The 20,038-nt window shown below is 34.1% G+C and overlaps 1 protein-coding gene and 2 long non-coding RNA genes across 3 annotated transcripts; 2 read left to right on the top strand and 1 right to left on the bottom strand.

Moving 5' to 3' along the window:
• The first annotated feature begins 400 nt into the window (after positions 1 to 400).
• Positions 401 to 2,009, top strand: LOC128296278 (uncharacterized). Its single transcript, XR_008286832.1, has 2 exons — positions 401 to 577; positions 1,494 to 2,009. It is a non-coding gene; the product is annotated as an uncharacterized LOC128296278 (long non-coding RNA).
• A 12,203-nt stretch (positions 2,010 to 14,212) lies between these two features.
• LOC108463326 (PRA1 family protein B3-like) lies at positions 14,213 to 15,222 on the bottom strand. The gene has a single exon (XM_017763279.2). The coding sequence runs from the start codon at positions 15,035 to 15,037 to the stop codon at positions 14,408 to 14,410; it is 630 nt and encodes a 209-aa protein (XP_017618768.1). The 5' UTR covers positions 15,038 to 15,222; the 3' UTR covers positions 14,213 to 14,407.
• A 3,169-nt stretch (positions 15,223 to 18,391) lies between these two features.
• Positions 18,392 to 19,514, top strand: LOC108462877 (uncharacterized). Its single transcript, XR_001867958.2, has 2 exons — positions 18,392 to 18,744; positions 19,068 to 19,514. It is a non-coding gene; the product is annotated as an uncharacterized LOC108462877 (long non-coding RNA).
• The last annotated feature ends 524 nt before the right edge of the window (positions 19,515 to 20,038 follow it).

The raw sequence follows: 20,038 nt of genomic DNA, 5'->3' as shown, positions 1-20,038 counted from the left end.
AATCCTGTGAATGTTGGCATAAGTTTAATTATGTTAGTGGGCCTCTAGAAGGCCCAAGCTTAAGATAGAACCTGGCAATTTTAGTTAATTTTTGTTCCATAAGAAAAATGGGGTGAAATTATGAAATAGAACCTATGTGAAAATGTTTGAAAATGCTATAGGCTAAATTGAAGTGGCCAAATAAATAGGAGTGCAAAATAGGAGGATTTGCATGACAAACCTCCCATTTTACATGAAGTGGCTAGCCATCATGTTGTTGTAGACAATATGAGTACTTGATATCCATAATTTATGGTACAAATTGATACAAATTGATAATGGGTTAGGTAAATGTTCCATGATAATGGATTAGGTAAATATTCCATGATAATGGTTTAGGTAAATGTTTCATGATAAGAATATCATGTCTTTTGTATTAAAGAATTAAATGGATGAAATATGAAGTTTTATTAAAAGAAAAAGGGGTGAAAAGAACAAAGTTTTGTCCATCTTTGTTCATCATAGCTGAAAGTTAGAGAAGAGAAAGGAGAGGAGAAAGCTCTTGAGTATTCGGTCATTAGGAGGAGGAAAATTGAAGGTAAGTTCTTGGGACCTTGCTTCTATTTTGAGGTTCATGAGTTCTTCTTGATTCTACCTTAACTCTTGAAGTATATTTTGATTTTTAGTTGTGTTGTGAGCATTTAGTCATGAATTAAAATGAAGGAAATGGTTGTTGTTTCATGTTCTTTTGATGAAAAATGGAAGATAGGTGAAGTTGAGCCAAACAAATGAACATGCATGTGCCTTAGATGCTAAAGGGAAAAATCGGCTAACATGTTGTGCTTTAAAATGATGAAATGGAGATTATACTTAAGTAAAATCATAGATGTGTGATGACTGATTGGTGATATACATTTTTAAATAACATGCATGCAAGTTAGGTGTGAAAGAGTGATTTGGTAATAAATCTGCTTGGGACAGCAGCAGTAACGTGACTTTGGAAAATCACCATAAATTGTGGGAGATGAATTAGAAGCTGAATAAATTATGTAATTAAAGCTTATTGAGTCTAGTTTCTAATGAAATAAACAATAACATATTTTGAATTCTGTACAATGAGAAATTTGATTCGTAATGAAGGGTGGTCAGATTAGTCAAACAGTGAAACATGGGAAACTTTGAGAAAATTCTGGTATTGATTGGCTAAACCAAAAATTCTAAAAATTTTATGGATAGAAGATATATGAGTCTATTTTCAGGGAAAATTAACGGAACTTGATTTGGAGTTTCGTAGCTCCAGTTATAAATGATTTAGTAACTGTTGCTCAGGAAGACAGCTTGCAGTGAAATTATGATTATGTGGTAAACATTGACAAAAATTTGTTAATGAGTTGCTTATTGATTTCTTATAAGCTTACTATGATATGTAGGTGTGGTTGACTGAATATTGTAAGGGGTTAATACGTAGTTCGTATTTGAATAGTTAGATTAACGTGTTAGTAATCCAATTGTAGGCAGTTCGTGTGTGGATCTCGTCAGCATATCGTCGCAAACAGGTGTGTAACTAACACCCTTTTTCTTAGTCTGGATCGGCAAAAGTCGAAAAGCCGAAATGCCGAAAATCGGTATTTTGTAGATTTGCGAGTGTGCGAATGCTCGTGAGGTAAATCGATTAATGTTTTTGGTAAACTGCAAAATTTGGACTGCAAAGTGCATGATTTCTGTGCCCTCGATATTTTTGGGCTTAATGGGCCAAAATTAGAATGATGGGCCAACGGGCCCAATTCGGTAAGAACCCTCGGTACGTGATTCTGTAGTACGTGAAAGGTAGGAATATGCATGAAAAACCCTAAAATAGATAAATTACTGAAATACCTTTACAAGTGAAAAATTTACAGTTTTACCCCTAGTAGATGAATTACCGAAATACCCCTAGGGTTAAATTGACCTAAATGCATGTTTGACTGTTGTTATTTACTGCATGCCATGTTATTATCTGATGCATGGGACTGGGATATTGACGGAGGAAGTACTGAAAGTGGCTTGTCCACGTACTGGAGGCTTTGCCTCAATTTATCGATAACCGAGCAAAAGCAAGGTTTAAATGTGGAGTGTTAAATGGGTGGGTTGAGCTATTCCCACATGGAGTGTATGGCTGGTACGGTGGAGTGTAGTGGTTGGTGGGTTGAGTAGTCTCCCAAATGGGCTTGCATATGTTTCTGATGTTGCATGTATTTTGAAATGGGCCTATGGGCCATATCATTATCTGAATAAGGGCTAAGGCCCGGTTTATTGTAATGAAAAGGGCTCGCCCAGCACCACTGCATTACTGAATGGGCTTAGGCCCAATGGGCTTGAGCTGACTTGGGCTTTGAATGGGTTTTCCTTACACACCGAGTTTCCCAAACTCACCCCTTTTATTTTCATCCACGCAGAAATCCCCAACCATAGTGGGCTTGGAGTCGTGAGGAATTCGAGTGACCACCCGCTCGAAAGTTTGATTTTCTTCGGTGAATTGGACATCCTTTTAATTATGTTTGAGGTTTTGGGCTTTTAAATGTAATAAGGCCGCTTATTTATTTTGATGGTTTTAATATGTATTACTAAGATAGGTAATACTTATTTTAACTGTTGAAATTGGATAGCTTTAGGGCGCGTTTTCAAAAACAACAGTTGATTTCAAAATAACACGACAATAAGCAAAGCTTCCGTAATGAAAGTATTTTCCAAAATTAATCACTTTTCCTAAAAATGACTTAATCGAATCGGTTTCTTAGAAATATCCATGACGTTAAGGTGTGGCAATGGCGGTATGCATGTCTAGGATTGGATCCGAAGGAGCTTGGTACTTAGCGATCGATGGACTCACCACCTCTTTTCCGGTTTCCTACCTGGTGCACAGCTTCCATTCACTTTAACCTTTAATGAATTAATCTTTTGAACATCAAGTACGATTTTCTGGACTTAGAATGGAAAATTTTTTTTTAACGTTTTTGATGTGGCATGCCGATCCGGCCATAACTTCTGGGCCGGGTTTGGGGTGCTACATTAACGCTACTCGAACTTAGGCCACACCTAGAGCGCTGAGCGCCCTTGACCATCAAGTCATCACATGGGGTTCAAAATTTTTTTCCTTTTACTTTTGAGAGTAATTGTATCAAAGATTTACTTGTGGACTCAATCAACTTCGAGTTAGATTATGGAAGAGAATTGTTCTTCAATCAAGCAATATTTCTTTTCACTTTTCTTTAATGTTTTTTTATATATTTTTATGTTGATTTAAATTTCCTATAAATTAATTGTTTTAAGTGGTGAAGAAATTGAAAGTTAATGGGTTAATGATTGAAATGAGTTACAATTAGACAAATTTAAATTGTGATTAGATTAATTATTTAATTTGTTCTTCATAATTAATCTAGGTGACAATTAAATTAAGAAATATACTAGAAGTAGAGTGCAACAAGATGTCAGTTTAACCTTAGTGAATTAAATAGATTGTTACCCAACTCACTAAAATATACAACAATTATAAGGTTACCTATAAGATATACAGTAACTAAGGTAGCGGGGTTAATTCTCATAAGCTATATTGTAACGGCCTAATTTTCAGTGGTGTCGGAAATGGTGATTTGAGATCACTAAATTCGACAAATAAGATTGAACAAGATAGTAATTTAATATTTATGAGTCAAGTAAGAATTTAGAAGAATTTGTAAAATGGTAAAATTAGTGAATTAAAAGAATTTATTAGGTCAAACGGGTCAAAAATGAGGTATCGAGACCTCAAAGTTGAAAATCGAGCTATAAATATTTTTATAAATATTTATGGAGTGTCATTGAGTTAGTATTAAAGTTCCGTTAGAAAATTTTAACGTTTGGATGGCTAATTAATTAAAAGGACTAAATTGAAAATAGCGCAAAATTTTTTAAATTGTGAGTAAATAGCTTAAGTATTTAAAAAGATGGATTTAAAGAGCAATTAGACCCAAAGGTTAATGGCTGGACGGTTTGGGTATGAAATAAGCAAGAAAACAATGTGAACAAGGGACAAAATTGGAAATAGCATAAAAGTTAATAGTTAAATAATGATGTAATTGAAAAATCTAGACATTTCTTCATATTTTCTCAGCTAAAACGCCATAGAAGGTCTGGAGAAAACTGGTTTTCATATTTTACATCATGTGAGTTTAATTCTTACTTTTCTTGATAATTTTATGTTTTTATGACTTTTACAATTAGGTCCACTTGTAGAATTCATTAGTTTTTGATTTTATGGGTGAAATTGGAAGTTACCCTGGATGGATAAGGGAATTTTATGATGAATTATTATGAAATTTAAGTTCTAATTTTATATTAAGGTGGTTTTATTAAGTGATTTTGATAGGAAATGATATTTAGGACCTAATTGTGAAAAAGTTGTGAATTGAAGGTTTCTGTTGAAATTAAGAATATAAAAGGTTTTGAAATAGTTTATAATGATAAAATAAAGTGTTAATTGAGAAAAATTAGTTCAATTGATGGGTGAATTGAGAAGGGACTAAATTGTGAAAATTGTAAATTTTGGGGTAAAAGTGCAATTTCGAAATTTGAACAGCATAAATTGTGAAGTGAAATAGAATTGAAATGGATGCTAATGAAGGAATGATTTTATAATTATAGATCAAGAAAACGAATGAATCGTGGAAAGGAGAAAATTCAAGAATAGTCCACAATTTCTACGACTTTTACAAATTAGTCCAGTAAGTTCATATGGCAAAGTTCAATGTTTTGATATGAAAATATTATGATTGTTAAAGTATTTTATTGTTGATGAATACTATCAATTTGCATTAACTAATGAATAATGTGTAACTAAAAGTACAAATTAGTAGGAACAATGGATTTGAGTGCTTCTATTCGTGACCACGATGAGTTGATGAAACATATGTGACAAGTGTGCCCGTTTAAGACCATAGCTGGGCTATGGCATCGGTGCAATGTGATAATGTGACTCAGATAAGACCATAGTGGGCTATGGCATCGGTATAATGTGATAATGTGATTCCGTATAAGACCATGTCAGGATATGGCTTCGGTATGATATGTGAACCGTGTAAGACCATGGCAAGGCTATGGCTTCGTGTGTGATGCGTATCAATGTGAAAGTCCATGGTTTACTATGGCAATGTGATAATGAAGCACTCAATTCCTTATTGTTCCCTAATTTGACAATGAAGTAAATGAGAAATGGGCCTAAGGGAGTTAAATTGTGAGTTGCCATATGGAAATTATTCCAATGAGTTATTAATGAAATTGTGATTTGGAGGATGAAATAGTTAAACTAATAGATATATGATTGTGTACGATATTTGATATGATTTGTGTTTATATGCCTATGAGCTTACTAAGCTTCAATAAGCTTACTTGTGTGTGTTTAATATTTTATGTAGATTGACTTGAAGTGAAGTGGGTAGATCGGATCAACACAACAGAGCACACTATTCAGATCAATTCGGTAGTTTTTGTTTTATGTTTAAAGATTTATATGGCATGTATAGAGTTTGAATGAATTGAAGTAAAGATGTTATAAACTAGTTAACAATATTTGTACTAAAACAGTTTTCGTAAGTAGCAGTAGTTTGACTTTGAAAAATCACTAAAAATAGTATAAATGGAATTAAATAATGAATAAATTATGGAATCGAATATTGATGAGTCTATTTTCATATGGAAGAAGCAAAACAGGTATATGAGCTATATTTTATGAGATGTTTAAATTTTTGTGAAACAGGGCCAGAGCGATTTCTGGATCCCCTGTTCTGACTTTGAAATTCACCATAAATTTTACAAAGATAATTAGAAGTCATAATTTATATGTACAGATTCCTTATTGAGTCTAGTTTTATTAGAGACAAACGGCATAGTCATTGAAGCTCTGTACAGAGAGATATCTGATTCGTAATACACAAAGGTCAGAGTAGTCAAACCCTGAAATAGGGGAGATTTTAAATAATAAACTGTACTAATTGGCTTGACCAAAAATTCTAGAAAAAAATTGGTAAGTAGATATATGAGTATAAATTCAGATAAAATTTACGGATTTGGATTTCGAGTTTTATAACTCGAGATATGAATTATTTAGCAACTATGACACAATTGGATAGCTTGTCTGAAAAGTATTATATAAATTATCTAAATTTGGTTAAGTGCTCAAATAAGTTTAGTAGTGCCTTGTGCTCGACTCCGGCAACGGTCTCGGGTAAGGGGCGTTACATTTATTGGTATCAGAGCTTCAGTTTAGCCGATTCTCGGAATATGTATGATGTGAAAAGTGTCTAGAATTACATGCCATATAAATCTGTGATAGTGTGCTGTGTATGATCCGATCTAATCCTTGTTTTTATTATAGATTATCTTCGATTTGAAAAGATGTCAGATAGACCAGAACAAACTGAGCAAGAAGAAGTTAATAGTAGAGTACAAATCTCTGAACAAGGAACAAGTAGTGAAGCTCCGATTTCATTGATGCGAGAACAAGAACTCAAAAATATGATTTATGGATTCATGAATCAGTGGTATAATGAGAATGTGCGAGAAAGAAATCAGACTCCGCAACCTCCTCCCCCTATCTCAACATCTGTAGTACCCCCGGTTGCTCCTCCACCTCCTCCGACAACTGAATCTGGCAAACGTTCTCCATTTGAAAAGCTCAGAAAACATGGGGCTGAAGAATTTCGGGGAAGAACAGACGATGACCCGTTAAAGTGAATATTGGTTACAAAGTATAATGAGGGTTTTAAGCAAATGGCGTGCTCATCGATGATTACTTAATATGTGCCGTGTCATTATTGAAAGAAGAAGCTTATAACTGGTGGGAAACAATAGAAGGCATTGTAAATTTACCGAGAAGATCACTTGGGAATTTTTCAAAATGAATTTAAGAAGAAATATGTCGGTAGAAGATATCCGGATAAGAAGAAAGAGAATTTCTCGACTTGCGACAGGGAAACAAGTCAGTGGCTGAATATGAAAGAGAATTTGTTTATCTGAGCAAGATATAGTACCCACTGAAGAAGAAATGTGTATCAGATTTGAAGAAGGGCTTAATGATGAGATTAAAATGATGATAGGGGGCATTGAGATACGAGAATTTGTTGTTCTATCAGATCGTGCTCAGAAGCTTGAAGAAGTATATAATAAAAAGATGCAACGAGATAGAAGAAGTAAAGAATCTTTCAAAAGAAGTGCATCTAAGTCATTTTCGCTTTACCGGTGAAGAAATCTAAAGAGGAATTCATCGAGCCACTTGATTATCGAAAAGATCGGAAAAAAGTAGGCTAAGACAATCTGATTACAAAGCATCTGACAGACCTGCTGTTAGTGTGGGTAGTGTACAAAATACCCAAAGGCCCAAGTGTCAACATTGTGGAAGAAGTCACCCCGGTGAATGTAGAAGTAAATTAGGGGCTTGTTATAAATGTGGGGCCACTGATCACTTTATTCGTGATTGTCCCCAATTACAAGTAGAAGAAGTGGAACAGAGGGAGAAACCGAAAATTCTTCCTCAAAAAGGAAGACGCTCTGGTCAGAGCAGTGCTACAGGGGCTACTCGTTCGGGTATGAAAGATACTACTAGCCGATCAGAAGTTAGGGCTCCTGCTCGTACTTATGCCATTCGAGCGAGAGAAGAAGCAACAACTCCAGATGTAATTGCTGGTACTTTCTATCTTTATGATGTTCCTGTGTATGCTTTAATAGACCCTGGGTCTACTCATTCATATATTTGTACTATGTTAGCATCTGAAAAGAACTTATTTGTTGAGCCTCATCGATTATGATGTACAAGTTACAAATCCGTTAGGTCAAAGTGTGGTAGTTAATTTAATATGTCATAACTGTCCACTGAAAGTTAAGGGCTGTGACTTCCTCGCTGATTTGATGCTGCTACCCTTTCGGGAATTTGATGTTATCTTGGGCATGGACTGGTTAATGAAACATGACGCAATAGTGAATTGTCGAGAAAAACGAATTAGTTTGAAATGTCAAACAGGAGACATTATTTTGGTTGAGTCTGGAAATTTGGATGACATGGTTAGAATGATTTCCTTTATGTCTGCTCAGAAATTGTTGCGTAAAGGAAATGAGGCTTATTTAGCCTATATTCTTGATACTCGAAGTTCTGAATCAAAGTTAGAGCAACTATCTATTGTAAATGAATTCATGGATGTATTTCCGAAAATTACCGTGGTTACCACCGATAGAGAAGTTGAGTTCGTGATAGATGTGCTTCCGGAACAGCTCCATATCGGTGACACCGTATAGAATGGCTCCAACAGAATTAAGAGAGTTAAAACGCAGCTTGCAAGAGTCATAGACAAAGGGTTTATCGGACCGAGTATGTCGCCGTGGGTGCACTGTCTTATTTGTGAAAAAGAAGGATGGTTCATTGAGGTCGTGCATAAATTACAGCAAATGAATAAGGTAACAATTAAAATAAATATCCTTTGCCTCGTATTGATGATTTATTCGATCACTTAAGGATGCTACAGTGTTTTCAAAAATAGATCTCAGATTTGGGTATTATCAGTTAAAGGTAAAGGAATGTGATGTACCGAAAATAGCTTTTAGAACTCGGTATGGTCATTATGAGTTCTTAGTTATGCCATTCGGTTTGACAAATGCTCCTGCTGCTTTTATGGATTTAATGAATCGAATTTTCCAGTCTTACCTAGATAGATTTGTGGTTGTGTTTATTGACGATATACTGATCTATTCAAAGACAGAATCCGAGCATGCTCAGCACTTGAGAATTGTACTACAGATATTAAGGGAAAAATAGTTATATGCAAAATTTAGTAAATGTGAATTTTGGCTTCATGAAGTGGGATTCTTGGGTCACATTGTGTCAATTGATGGTATACGGTAGATCCGAGTAAGGTGTCGTGGTGATTAATTGGAAAACTCCAAATAATGTTACTGAAGTGCGAAGTTTCCTTGGATTAGCTGGTTACTACCGTCGATTTGTGAAAGATTTTTCACCGATTGCTTCACCGATAACTAAATTATTACGAAAGAATGTTGAGTTTGTATGGTCCGATGAGTGCCAACAAAGTTTTGATCAATTAAAGAAAATGTTGACAGAGGCTCGGTGTTAACTCAAATGAATCGGTGTGCCATATGTAGTATATAGTGATGCGTCTCGAATGGTTTAGGTTGTGTATTGATGCGATCAGAAAAGTTGTAGCATATGCTTCTCGACAGTTGAAACCACATGAGAGGAACTACCCTACACATGATCTTGAGTTAGCGCCATAGTATTTGCTTTAAAAATTTGGAGACACTACCTATATGGAGAGAAATGTTATGTGTATACGCACCATAAAAGTTTGAAATATTTAATGTCGCAGAAAGAGCTGAATTTGAGACAGAGGCGATGGTTAGAGTGTTGAAAGATTACGATCTTATCATTGATTATCATCCGGTAAGGCAAATGTAGTGGCGAGATGCACTTAGTCGAAATCATCATTATTTGCTCTTCGACGTTAAATGCTCATTTGTCTCATTAATGAAAATGGTTCTATATTAGTTGAATTAAAGACAAAACCAGATTCTTTCAACGAATTCGGAATTGCAAGATGAAGATCCGAAGTTGGTGTTGAAACGACAAATGGTTCGGGATAATTTGAACTTAGATTACTCTATTGATAATAGTGGTATGTTATACCATCGTAATAGAATTTGTGTCCCGAATAATCTAGAATTGAAGAAGGATATCTTATCGAGGCTCATAGTAGTATGTACTCGATTCATCCGGTAGTACGAAGATGTATTGTGATTTGAAAAAATGTATTGGTGGCCTGGTATGAAACGGAAATTTGTGAATTTGTGGCAAAATGTTTAATCATCAACAGTAAAAGTGAACATCAAGTGCCTCTGTGTTTGTTACAACCCGTAATGATTCCGAATGGAAGTGGGAACATGTGACGATGGATTTTGCATCTGGTTTGCCGGTGACTCAAGAAAAAAATTCGATTTGGGTGATAGTAGATGATTAACTAAATCGGCGATTTTATTCCGGTCGAATGCATTTTTCACTTGATAAGTTAGCGGAATTATATGTGTCGAAATTGTAAGATTACATGGGTGCCGACATCAATTATTTCGATCGAGATCCGAGGTTTACTTGAGATTTTGGAATAAACTACGGAAGCTTTAGGTACTAAGTTAAAATTTAGTACGACTTTTCACCCTCGCATGGATGGACAATCGGAGCGAGTGATTGATTTTGGAAGATATGTTAAGGTGTTGTATACTCGAGTTTAGTGGCGGTGGGAAAGGTACTTACCTTTAATGAATTTGCTTATAATAATAGTTATCAAGCTAGTATCAAAATGGCACCGCTTGAAGCTCAGTATGGAAGGAAGTGCGAACCCCGTTGTATTGGTCGAATTAAGTGAATCGAAATTAGTGGAGTGGATTTAATTCGGGAAACTAAAGAGAAAGTTCAGATTATTCGGGAAAGTTTGAAAGCTGCTTCCGATCGTCAAAAGTCGTATGCAGATTTGAAAAGAAGAGATATAGAGTTCAATGTGGGTGATCGTGTGTTCTTGAAAGTTTCTCCGTGGAAGAAAGTTTTACGGTTTGGTAGAAAAGGAAAGCTTAGTCCACGATTTATCGGACCATACGAAATCATTGAGAGGATCGGTCCGGTAGCTTATAGATTGGCCTTGCCTCCAGAACTTGAGAAGATCCATAATGTATTTCATGTATCTATGTTGAGACGATATAGATCAGACCCTTCACATGTGATTCCTCATACTGAGATAGAGCTACAATCAGATATGACTTATTCGGAGGAACCAGTGAAAGTATTAGCTCGGGAAGTTAAAGAACTACGGAATAAACGAGTACCGTTAGTAAAAGTGTTATGGCATCGACATGGATTGGAGGAGGCAACCTGGGAAACAGAGGAGTCAATGAGATCACAATATCCAAATTTGTTTTCAGGTAACAAATTTCGAGGACGAAATTTTTAAAGGGGGGAGAGTTGTAACTACTAATTTTCAAGGTGGTGTCGGAAATGGTGATTTGAGATCACTAAATTTGACAAATAAGATTGAACAAGATAGTAATTTAATATTTATGAGTCAAGTAAGAATTTAGAAGAATTTGTGAAATGGTGAAATTAGTGAATTAAAAGAATTTATTAGGTCAAACGGGTCAAAAATGAGGTATCGAGACCTCAAAGTTGAAAATCGAGCTATAAATATTTTTATAAATATTTATGGAGTGTCATTGAGTTAGTATTAAAGTTCCGTTAGAAAATTTTAACGTTTGGATGGCTAATTAATTAAAAGGACTAAATTGAAAATAGCGCAAAATTTGTTAAATTGTGAGTAAATAGCTTAAGTATTTAAAAGATGGATTTAAAGAGCAATTAGACCCAAAGGTTAATGGCTGGACGGTTTGGGTATGAAATAAGCAAGAAAACAATGTGAACAAGGGGCAAAATTGGAAATAGCATAAAAGTTAATAGTTAAATAATGATGTAATTGAAAAATCTAGACATTTCTTCATATTTTCTCAGCTAAAACGCCATAGAAGGTCTGGAGAAAACTGGTTTTTCATATTTTACATCATGTGAGTTTAATTCTTACTTTTCTTGATAACTTTTATGTTTTTATGACTTTTACAATTAGGTCCACTTGTAGAATTCATTAGTTTTTGATTTTATGGGTGAAATTGGAAGTTACCCTGGATGTATAAGGGAATTTTATGATGAATTATTATGAAATTTAAGTTCTAATTTTATATTAAGGTGGTTTTATTAAGTGATTTTGATAGGAAATGATATTTAGGACCTAATTGTGAAAAAGTTGTGAATTGAAGGTTTCTGTTGAAATTAAGAATATAAAAGGTTTTGAAATAGTTTATAATGATAAAATAAAGTGTTAATTGAGAAAAATTAGTTCAATTGATGGGTGAATTGAGAAGGACTAAATTGTGAAAATTGTAAATTTTGGGGTAAAAGTGCAATTTCGAAATTTGAACAGCATAAATTGTGAAGTGAAATAGAATTGAAATGGATGCTAATGAAGGAATGATTTTATAATTATAGATCAAGAAAACGAATCTGAATCGTGGAAAGGAGAAAATTCAAGAATAGTCCCGAATTTCTACGACTTTTACAAATTAGTCCAGTAAGTTCATATGGCAAAGTTCAATGTTTTGATATGAAAATATTATGATTGTTAAAGTATTTTATTGTTGATGAATACTATCAATTTGCATTAACTAATGAATAATGTGTAACTAAAAGTACAAATTAGTAGGAACAATGGATTTGAGTGCTTCTATTCGTGACCACGATGAGTTGATGAAACATATGTGACAAGTGTGCCCGTTTAAGACCATAGCTGGGCTATGGCATCGGTGCAATGTGATAATGTGACTCAGATAAGACCATAGTTGGGCTATGGCATCGGTATAATGTGATAATGTGATTCCGTATAAGACCATGTCCGGGATATGGCTTCGTATGATATGTGAACCGTGTAAGACCATGGCAAGGCTATGGCTTCGTGTGTGATGCGTATCAATGTGAAAGTCCATGGTTTACTATGGCAATGTGATAATGAAGCACTCAATTCCTTATTGTTCCCTAATTTGACAATGAAGTAAATGAGAAATGGGCCTAAGGGAGTTAAATTGTGAGTTGCCATATGGAAATTATTCCAATGAGTTATTAATGAAATTGTGATTTGGAGGATGAAATAGTTAAACTAATAGATATATGATTGTGTACGATATTTGATATGATTTGTGTTTATATGCCTATGAGCTTACTAAGCTTCAATAAGCTTACTTGTGTGTGTTTAATATTTTATGTAGATTGACTTGAAGTGAAGTGGGTAGATCGGATCAACACAACAGGGCACACTATTCAGATCAATTTCCGTAGTTTTTGTTTTATGTTTAAAGATTTATATGGCATGTATAGAGTTTGAATGAATTGAAGTAAAGATGTTATAAACTAGTTAACAATATTTGTACTAAAACAGTTTTCGTAAGTAGCAGTAGTTTGACTTTGAAAAATCACTAAAAATAGTATAAATGGAATTAAATAATGAATAAATTATGGAATCGAATATTGATGAGTCTATTTTCATATGGAAGAAGCAAAACAGGTATATGAGCTATATTTTATGAGATGTTTAAATTTTTGTGAAACAGGGCCAGAGCGATTTCTGGATCCCCTGTTCTGAATTTGGAAATTCACCATAAATTTTAAAAAGATAATTAGAAGTCATACTTTATATGTACAGATTCCTTATTGAGTCTAGTTTTATTAGAGACAAACGGCATAGTCATTGAAGCTCTGTACAGAGAGATATCTGATTCGTAATACACAAAGGTCAGAGTAGTCAAACCCTAAAACAGGGGAGATTTTAAATAATAAACTGTACTAATTGGCTTGACCAAAAATTCTAGAAAAAAATTTTTAAGCAGATATATGAGTATAAATTCAGAGAAAATTTACGGATTTGGATTTCGAGTTTTATAACTCGAGATATGAATTATTTAGCAACTATGATACAGTTGGACAGCTTGTCTGAAAAGTATTATATAAATTATCTAAATTTGGTTAAGTGCTCAAATAAGTTTAGTAGTGCCTTGTGCTCGACTCCGGCAACGGTCTCGGGTAAGGGGCGTTACATTTATACCAAGTTAGAAATTCTCTAACTGCATGTAAGGTATACGCTAACTTAAGATGCTAAAACTCTCGTATTTAAAGTTATTTTAGTATAATTTACATAGCATTTTAGAAGCTAATATTAGCATTTAGGTTAGTTATATTTTATTTGAATTTTGCTTGATTTTAGATGCTAACTGCATGTAAGGTATACGTTTTATTATATTTTTAATTTTGGATTAATTATATTTTATTTGAATTTTGTTTGATTTTTATATCCTTAGACTTAACTAGCTCGAGTTTATTTGTTATTTATCTTTTATATTGTAGGTCTTAGATGAAGAATGAAAAACTTGAATTATGAAACAAAAAGTGATTACAGAAAATCTCCTGCTTCACCAAAATTAATTTAGTGTGATAGAATATATTCTTTAATTCAAAAATTTTAACAACAATCTTCTCATATTTCAATTCACATTTAGTTAATGATTCAGATCAATGTTGAAGTTATAATTATATTTACTTTAATGAGGTAATGTAATTTTAAAATTGCAATTAGGATTTAAACATGTCAACTCATAAATCAAGGACCTTTATAAAAATGAAAATAAGATATTACAATGACAAGTTGTACGTTTATAGTTTGGTACAAACTTCATACAATTATGAATATAATGAATCCTGGGATTAGAAAAATAAAACAAAGGAGAATCCATGAATCAACCAATCAATCAATGAGCCCATGTATGAAAATGCTCAGACGCGCGAAACAATAACAGGGGCGGCGGCGTTAGCAGCAGCAGACGAGGCAGCCGCACTTACAAACGAGAACAACCCCAAACCAAAGGGCTCTTGTTCATCAAGAAATAGATCCTCCGACATCCTGAACGCACCGTGCGCACAAACAATAGCTATCCCCATCATGATCCCGGATATCAGAAGGGATCCCACGCTGGTAAAAAAGATCACCACAACCGTTAATACCACCAATATCGCTAGCTTTTCTATATCCGAGTACGCTCGGCCCCATATGACCAGCGGCATTTCCGAGGGGCGCAGTGCGTAGAGTAAAAGCCAAGCCGCTATGAGTGACAGCAGAATTATGAGAGAGAAAGGGTGGGTGATTAATGAGAAGGCGAGTACAAGCGTGAGTATGGTGAGGTAGTTGGCTCGGAAGTAGGAGAAATTCTTGCGAAGTCGGGAGGTGGCATCGGAGAAGGAGGCTGGTTTAGCAAAGGCAGTACGGTCGATGAAGTCGGTCCAAGGACGGCAGTGAGAGAGAGCCAGGCGGAGAGAAGTGGAGAGGCGCGTGAGAAGAGTCTGGGCTGTGATAAGAGGTTTAGAATCGGCGTTGGGCTCCAACGTTGAGACTGAGACAGGGAGCATTGGAGCGGAATTTTGGGGATCAAAACTGAAACAAATCTGGAAAACGTTGTTGGGAGAGGAAAGACTGGAAAGAAGAAAGTTGAAATGAGTGAGATATGGGAGGCCATGTGCTGTGTGCCTTAATGCATATGGAAGGTTTTCACTTTAAGTAAAACGAACTTTAAATGGTAGTAAGATCACAGTCCACGTGACAATCTACTAGTAATTCTTACTGATCTAGATATTTTTTAAACAACAACAATGATAATTGCAATTGCAAGTAACCTGAGTCGTGCTGAAGAGCGGTGCCAATAGATTCAAGCATTGGTGAAGAGCATAGAAAGAAAAAAAAAACATTCAATATATTTACGGAATTAAGTTTTTTTTATGTCTACGAGTTATTGTTTAGAGAAATAATTCATTATTTTAATATGTTATACAATAAGTGATTACAAGTACTACCATTCACTAGATTAACATCCTCATTTTCTAAGTTTTTAGAAGAGTTTTTTCCCTAAAAACTTTACAAAATACACTCTAAAAAACAAGTTCGCACCCTTTTACCTCCACAAACCTTTCAATATATATAAGAGTTTAATGATTGTTAAAATAAAACCAATTACAATAAATCTTCCAATCAAAACAGTAAGTTAATCAAATGAATAATATCTTCAATATAACCAGCATAAATTTTCAAATATTCAAGATATGTTATTAAGTTACCCGATCCAATACAATCTCCTTAAAATATAGAAGTCGGTTTGCTTGATCCAATTCAAACTAATCTTCAAGATATGTTCCTATAACAGGTTTAGATATCATAGAAGTACATATTCAAAATATCACCAAATATATTGCCCATTGATTTTGTTATCAAAAATTACCATTACCATATATGACAAGTGTCGAAACCACCCCTCGATTTAAAAATAATTTTAAATTAAAAAAAGGAGGAAAGTTGACTTTTGAAAAATAAAAAATGGAGTCGCCACCGATCTTTTTGTTTTGGGTGTAATCGGAACACCTAAGGAATTGATTATTTTAATAAAACGTTCTCGATTTATTGAAACACGATTTTGGTCTTACGAAAATATGAGAAAATGGGTTCGGGAGTCGGTTACGCATGAGGAAGGATTAGCACCCTCACTACGCCCAAGATTGGTACCAAATTGATTAAATACTGTCCTTATGTCAAAGCTTAAAATATTTTTGAAATGTGGTTCTTGTTAATAACGTTTAAATAACCAGAGTGGGATACCAAAATCTTCTTGTTTCGACGTCCGAAAGTCTATAATTCGAAATTTACAAAAGGATGCCCAACTATTTGGTCCAATGAAAAACCGAAACCCAGCACAATAGGGCACGATTCCTCGAATTTCCGAACATCGAACATTGCCTCACCTTAGAAAATACGAGTGAAATTTCGAAGGGATCTTCGATTGTTTTGAGCAAAAGAGAAAGCGCAACCCAGCACGATAGGGCTTGATTCTCAAATCGCCAAACATCGAATATCGACTTCGTTTTGCAAGGTTTTTAATAAACATGAACGAAAACCTAAAGGAATATTCGATTATTTGAGCAAACGAGAATCACAACCCAGCACGATAGGGCATGATTCCCGAATTAACAAAAGCCAAATATTGCCTTCGTTTTAAGTAATTTTTAGAAGACATGAACGAAATCTTGAAGGGATACTCGATTATTTTGAGCAAACGCGAAATTGTAACCCAACACGTTAGGGCACGATTCTGTGAATTACTAAATATCGAATGTCGTCTTCGTTTGGAAGAATTTTAAAAGACATGAATGAAATTTCGAAGCGATATTCGATTATTTTGAGCAAACGCGAAATTGTAACCCAACACGTTAGGGCACGATTCCGCGAATTGCCAAACATCAAATCTTGTCTTCGTTTTGAAGAATTTTTAAAGGAATACTTATAAAACTAGCTTACAACGTATTATTTGGACTTGAAATAAGATGAAATTGATCATAAAAGTTCGGATTTTATAAAACCACATTTCAAAAATCAAGTGAAACGATGATATGGAGGCATATATGCATGAAATACAATCGATTAATGAACCCTAAATATAACTAACCTAAGGAACATAATCCGATTACAAATCACGCATGGGGAACAATTAACGTGGCAATAGCGAATAAATAAAATGCAACGACGGCATACATGGCATAATAAAATTATTAAAGGCATAAAATAAAACATAATCCAAAGAAGCAATATGGTATAAGATTATTGTAAAACAATGACAAGCTTAATATACTCGCACAATCATCAAAATATATATCGATATAATGAATATTTTCAAAGCACATAATGTATAGATTGACAAATTTATATAGAAAATAAGAATGTAATTCTTAAAATAGATATTATAGAATACGATTTTGAATTAAGTCACATGCAAAATGTTTAAAAACAAGTTCATTTGAAAATTGACAAAGCACATGATAACTTAAACAATATATATATAGTACGAAAAAAAATAAAATACATGATGAAATATAATACACAAGGTAGATTTACAAAATATATACATAAATAATTTAAAAATAATCACTTGTAAATGATATAAAAATACATGCGGCGTTAAGTTAATTTTATAATAAAATATATACAATAGTTTTAGGAACGCCTATACGCATATATACAAAGAGTACGATGTATGTAAAATTCATAAATTTAATATAATATATATAGACTAAACATAAGTGTCACTAAAATATATAATAAAATAGCTTAAGGGTATATCATGTAAAATTATGTAATAAGAGATGAGAATAAATTTAAGAGAAAACATAGGTGTAAAATAATATAATATTAATAATATGTATAAAATAAGATGAACCTTATTGTAAAGTATATACATATACCTAAGTGTATAAAAGAACATTTTAAACGAACTAATTTAAAAGGAAATAAATGAATAAATATATATAGTTACATATAGATATTTGTATACGCGTATATAAATGAAAGTATGAATAATAAAATATGGTCATGCAAAACTTAATAAAATACTTCAAGATAGTATATTGAATGGTGAATAATAAGTAAGTCTCAAAAATAGAAGGGTTTCAAAGAATAAAAATGCTGAAAATAACAAAAAACTCAATTGAAACAAAAATGAAACTAAAAGGATCATTAATAAATAAAATCAGTTGCTGAAATTAGGAAAAGGACTAAGTTTTGACGCGCGCGCGAATGCAAGGGACTAAAACTGGCAATATACCAGAACCCAAAATGATGCGTTTAGGCGCGGATTAGATTGCATTCGTGCGCAAAATACAAAGCCCGAATTAAAAAAAATGAAATGAATAAGACACTATTGAATGTCCGTACAAAAAGGAGGGGCCGATTGTGAAATAATACCCTCTCCGCGAGAGCACGCGGGTCCTAAGGTGGAGAAACGGATCGGGTCGGGCTCAGTTATACGACACCGTTTGGAGAGCCATTAGGCAGGGCCTAAAACGGTGTCGTTCGAGGTTGAATAAAAGGGCTAAATCGACAGCTTTGGCCTAGCCTAAACCCTAACATCATTTCTTTTCTTTCCAGCAGCCCCTAAGCCTCTCTTCTCCAATACCAAGCCACAACCATGTCAATGGCCGGCATCCTCAGGCTACATGCGAACACTTTGTGGCCTTGAGGTTCCCCTTTAGTCTCCGATTTCGGCGAAGCAAAAGAGAACTGATAGCCTATTTTCCAGGTAAGGTTTCGTCTCATTTTTCTTTTATTTATATGTAAAGAACGAAAAAGAAAATCAAAAAGGGAAATCGAGAGAGAAAAGAGCGTAATAAACCCCGGAGATTCAAAAGCAGAAGATCACCTTGTTCTATTTTTTTGCTTTCTATTCCTTTTGAATGTATGTGTATTCTCTGTGAACGTAAATGTGCGTAAAAAATACAATGAGCCAGAACTTTGGCTTTATATCCGAAACAGAATAAGAAAGATTCAAAAATAAATCAAAATCAAAATACAAATTCCTCTTTTCGTATTTGCTGTTGTGTGGTTTTGTCTATTTCTTCGCAGGTACGGAGGCCCGTTGGCGAGTGTACGAGGCTGTACTGGCGTACGAGGGCTGTTGACGTGGAGGCACGAGCGGTGTTGAGGCTGTACGACGGTTGAAGGCTGCGGCGCGAGGAGTGAGCCCTAGGGTTTCTGCTCTTGAAATGTTTCGGGCCTTTTGGGCCGATGTAACTTGGGTCTGAGTTTGTATTTGGGTCTTGGGTCTGTTGTGATTTAAATTTTTGTCTTGTATTTGGGCTAGATTTTGGTTAGGGCTGTGCACGGTAAATGGACTGTAAAGGGACATTTAATTTTTATTTGGGTTTTATGCTTATTTTTTGGTTTATTTTGTTTTGTTTTGTGTTTGCAATGGGCCGGGCAAATTTGGCTTGCTACAACAAGTTATGAAGTTGAGCAATACCAAACACTAGTGGACGCCACTTAAGGCACTCCTCAAAATTATCTCAACAATTTTTTTTTAAAATTATAATTTTTGTATTTTTTTAAAAAATACGAATATGGTAAAAAGGTAAATGTTGATGATTATGATAAAGAAATAACATGGGCAATTTCCTTGAAAAGTAAATAAGAACTATTTACTAATTGTATTATAATAAAATTGTAATGTTTTAGCAAGGTTGCCACTAAATCAAGTGAGACTAAATTCAATCGGCAATGTTTTAAGAGTACAAATTGGGTTAAGGCCCTGAAATAATTAAGGGTATTTCAAGCCCAAAAATTTAGTGGAACTGCCTTCATCAAACAGACACCAAGAGTTTTTTGAAATACTCCGAAACGCTTAACTTTATCCATCTGATTTGTTTATGTGATAATGAATTGTTTCTAAATATTAAAATTTTGATTAACTTAATGTGATTACCAATTTTATTAAAAATAAATTTTAAATCAAAACAATATATTCATAGGGATACATAATTATTTTAGCTTTTTAAAATAAATAAAAAATCATTTACTTATTTTTGTTTTCTTGTTTT

Source organism: Gossypium arboreum, chromosome 8 (assembly GCF_025698485.1).
Source record: "Gossypium arboreum isolate Shixiya-1 chromosome 8, ASM2569848v2, whole genome shotgun sequence".
Lineage (NCBI taxonomy): Eukaryota > Viridiplantae > Streptophyta > Magnoliopsida > Malvales > Malvaceae > Gossypium > Gossypium arboreum.
This window is presented reverse-complemented; position numbering and strand designations above follow the sequence as displayed.

What these genes read in the sequence shown, in the direction of transcription:
- LOC108463326 (XM_017763279.2), bottom strand. Translation starts at nt 15,037, where the DNA reads ATGCTCCCTGTCTCAGTCTCAACGTTGGAGCCCAACGCCGATTCTAAA.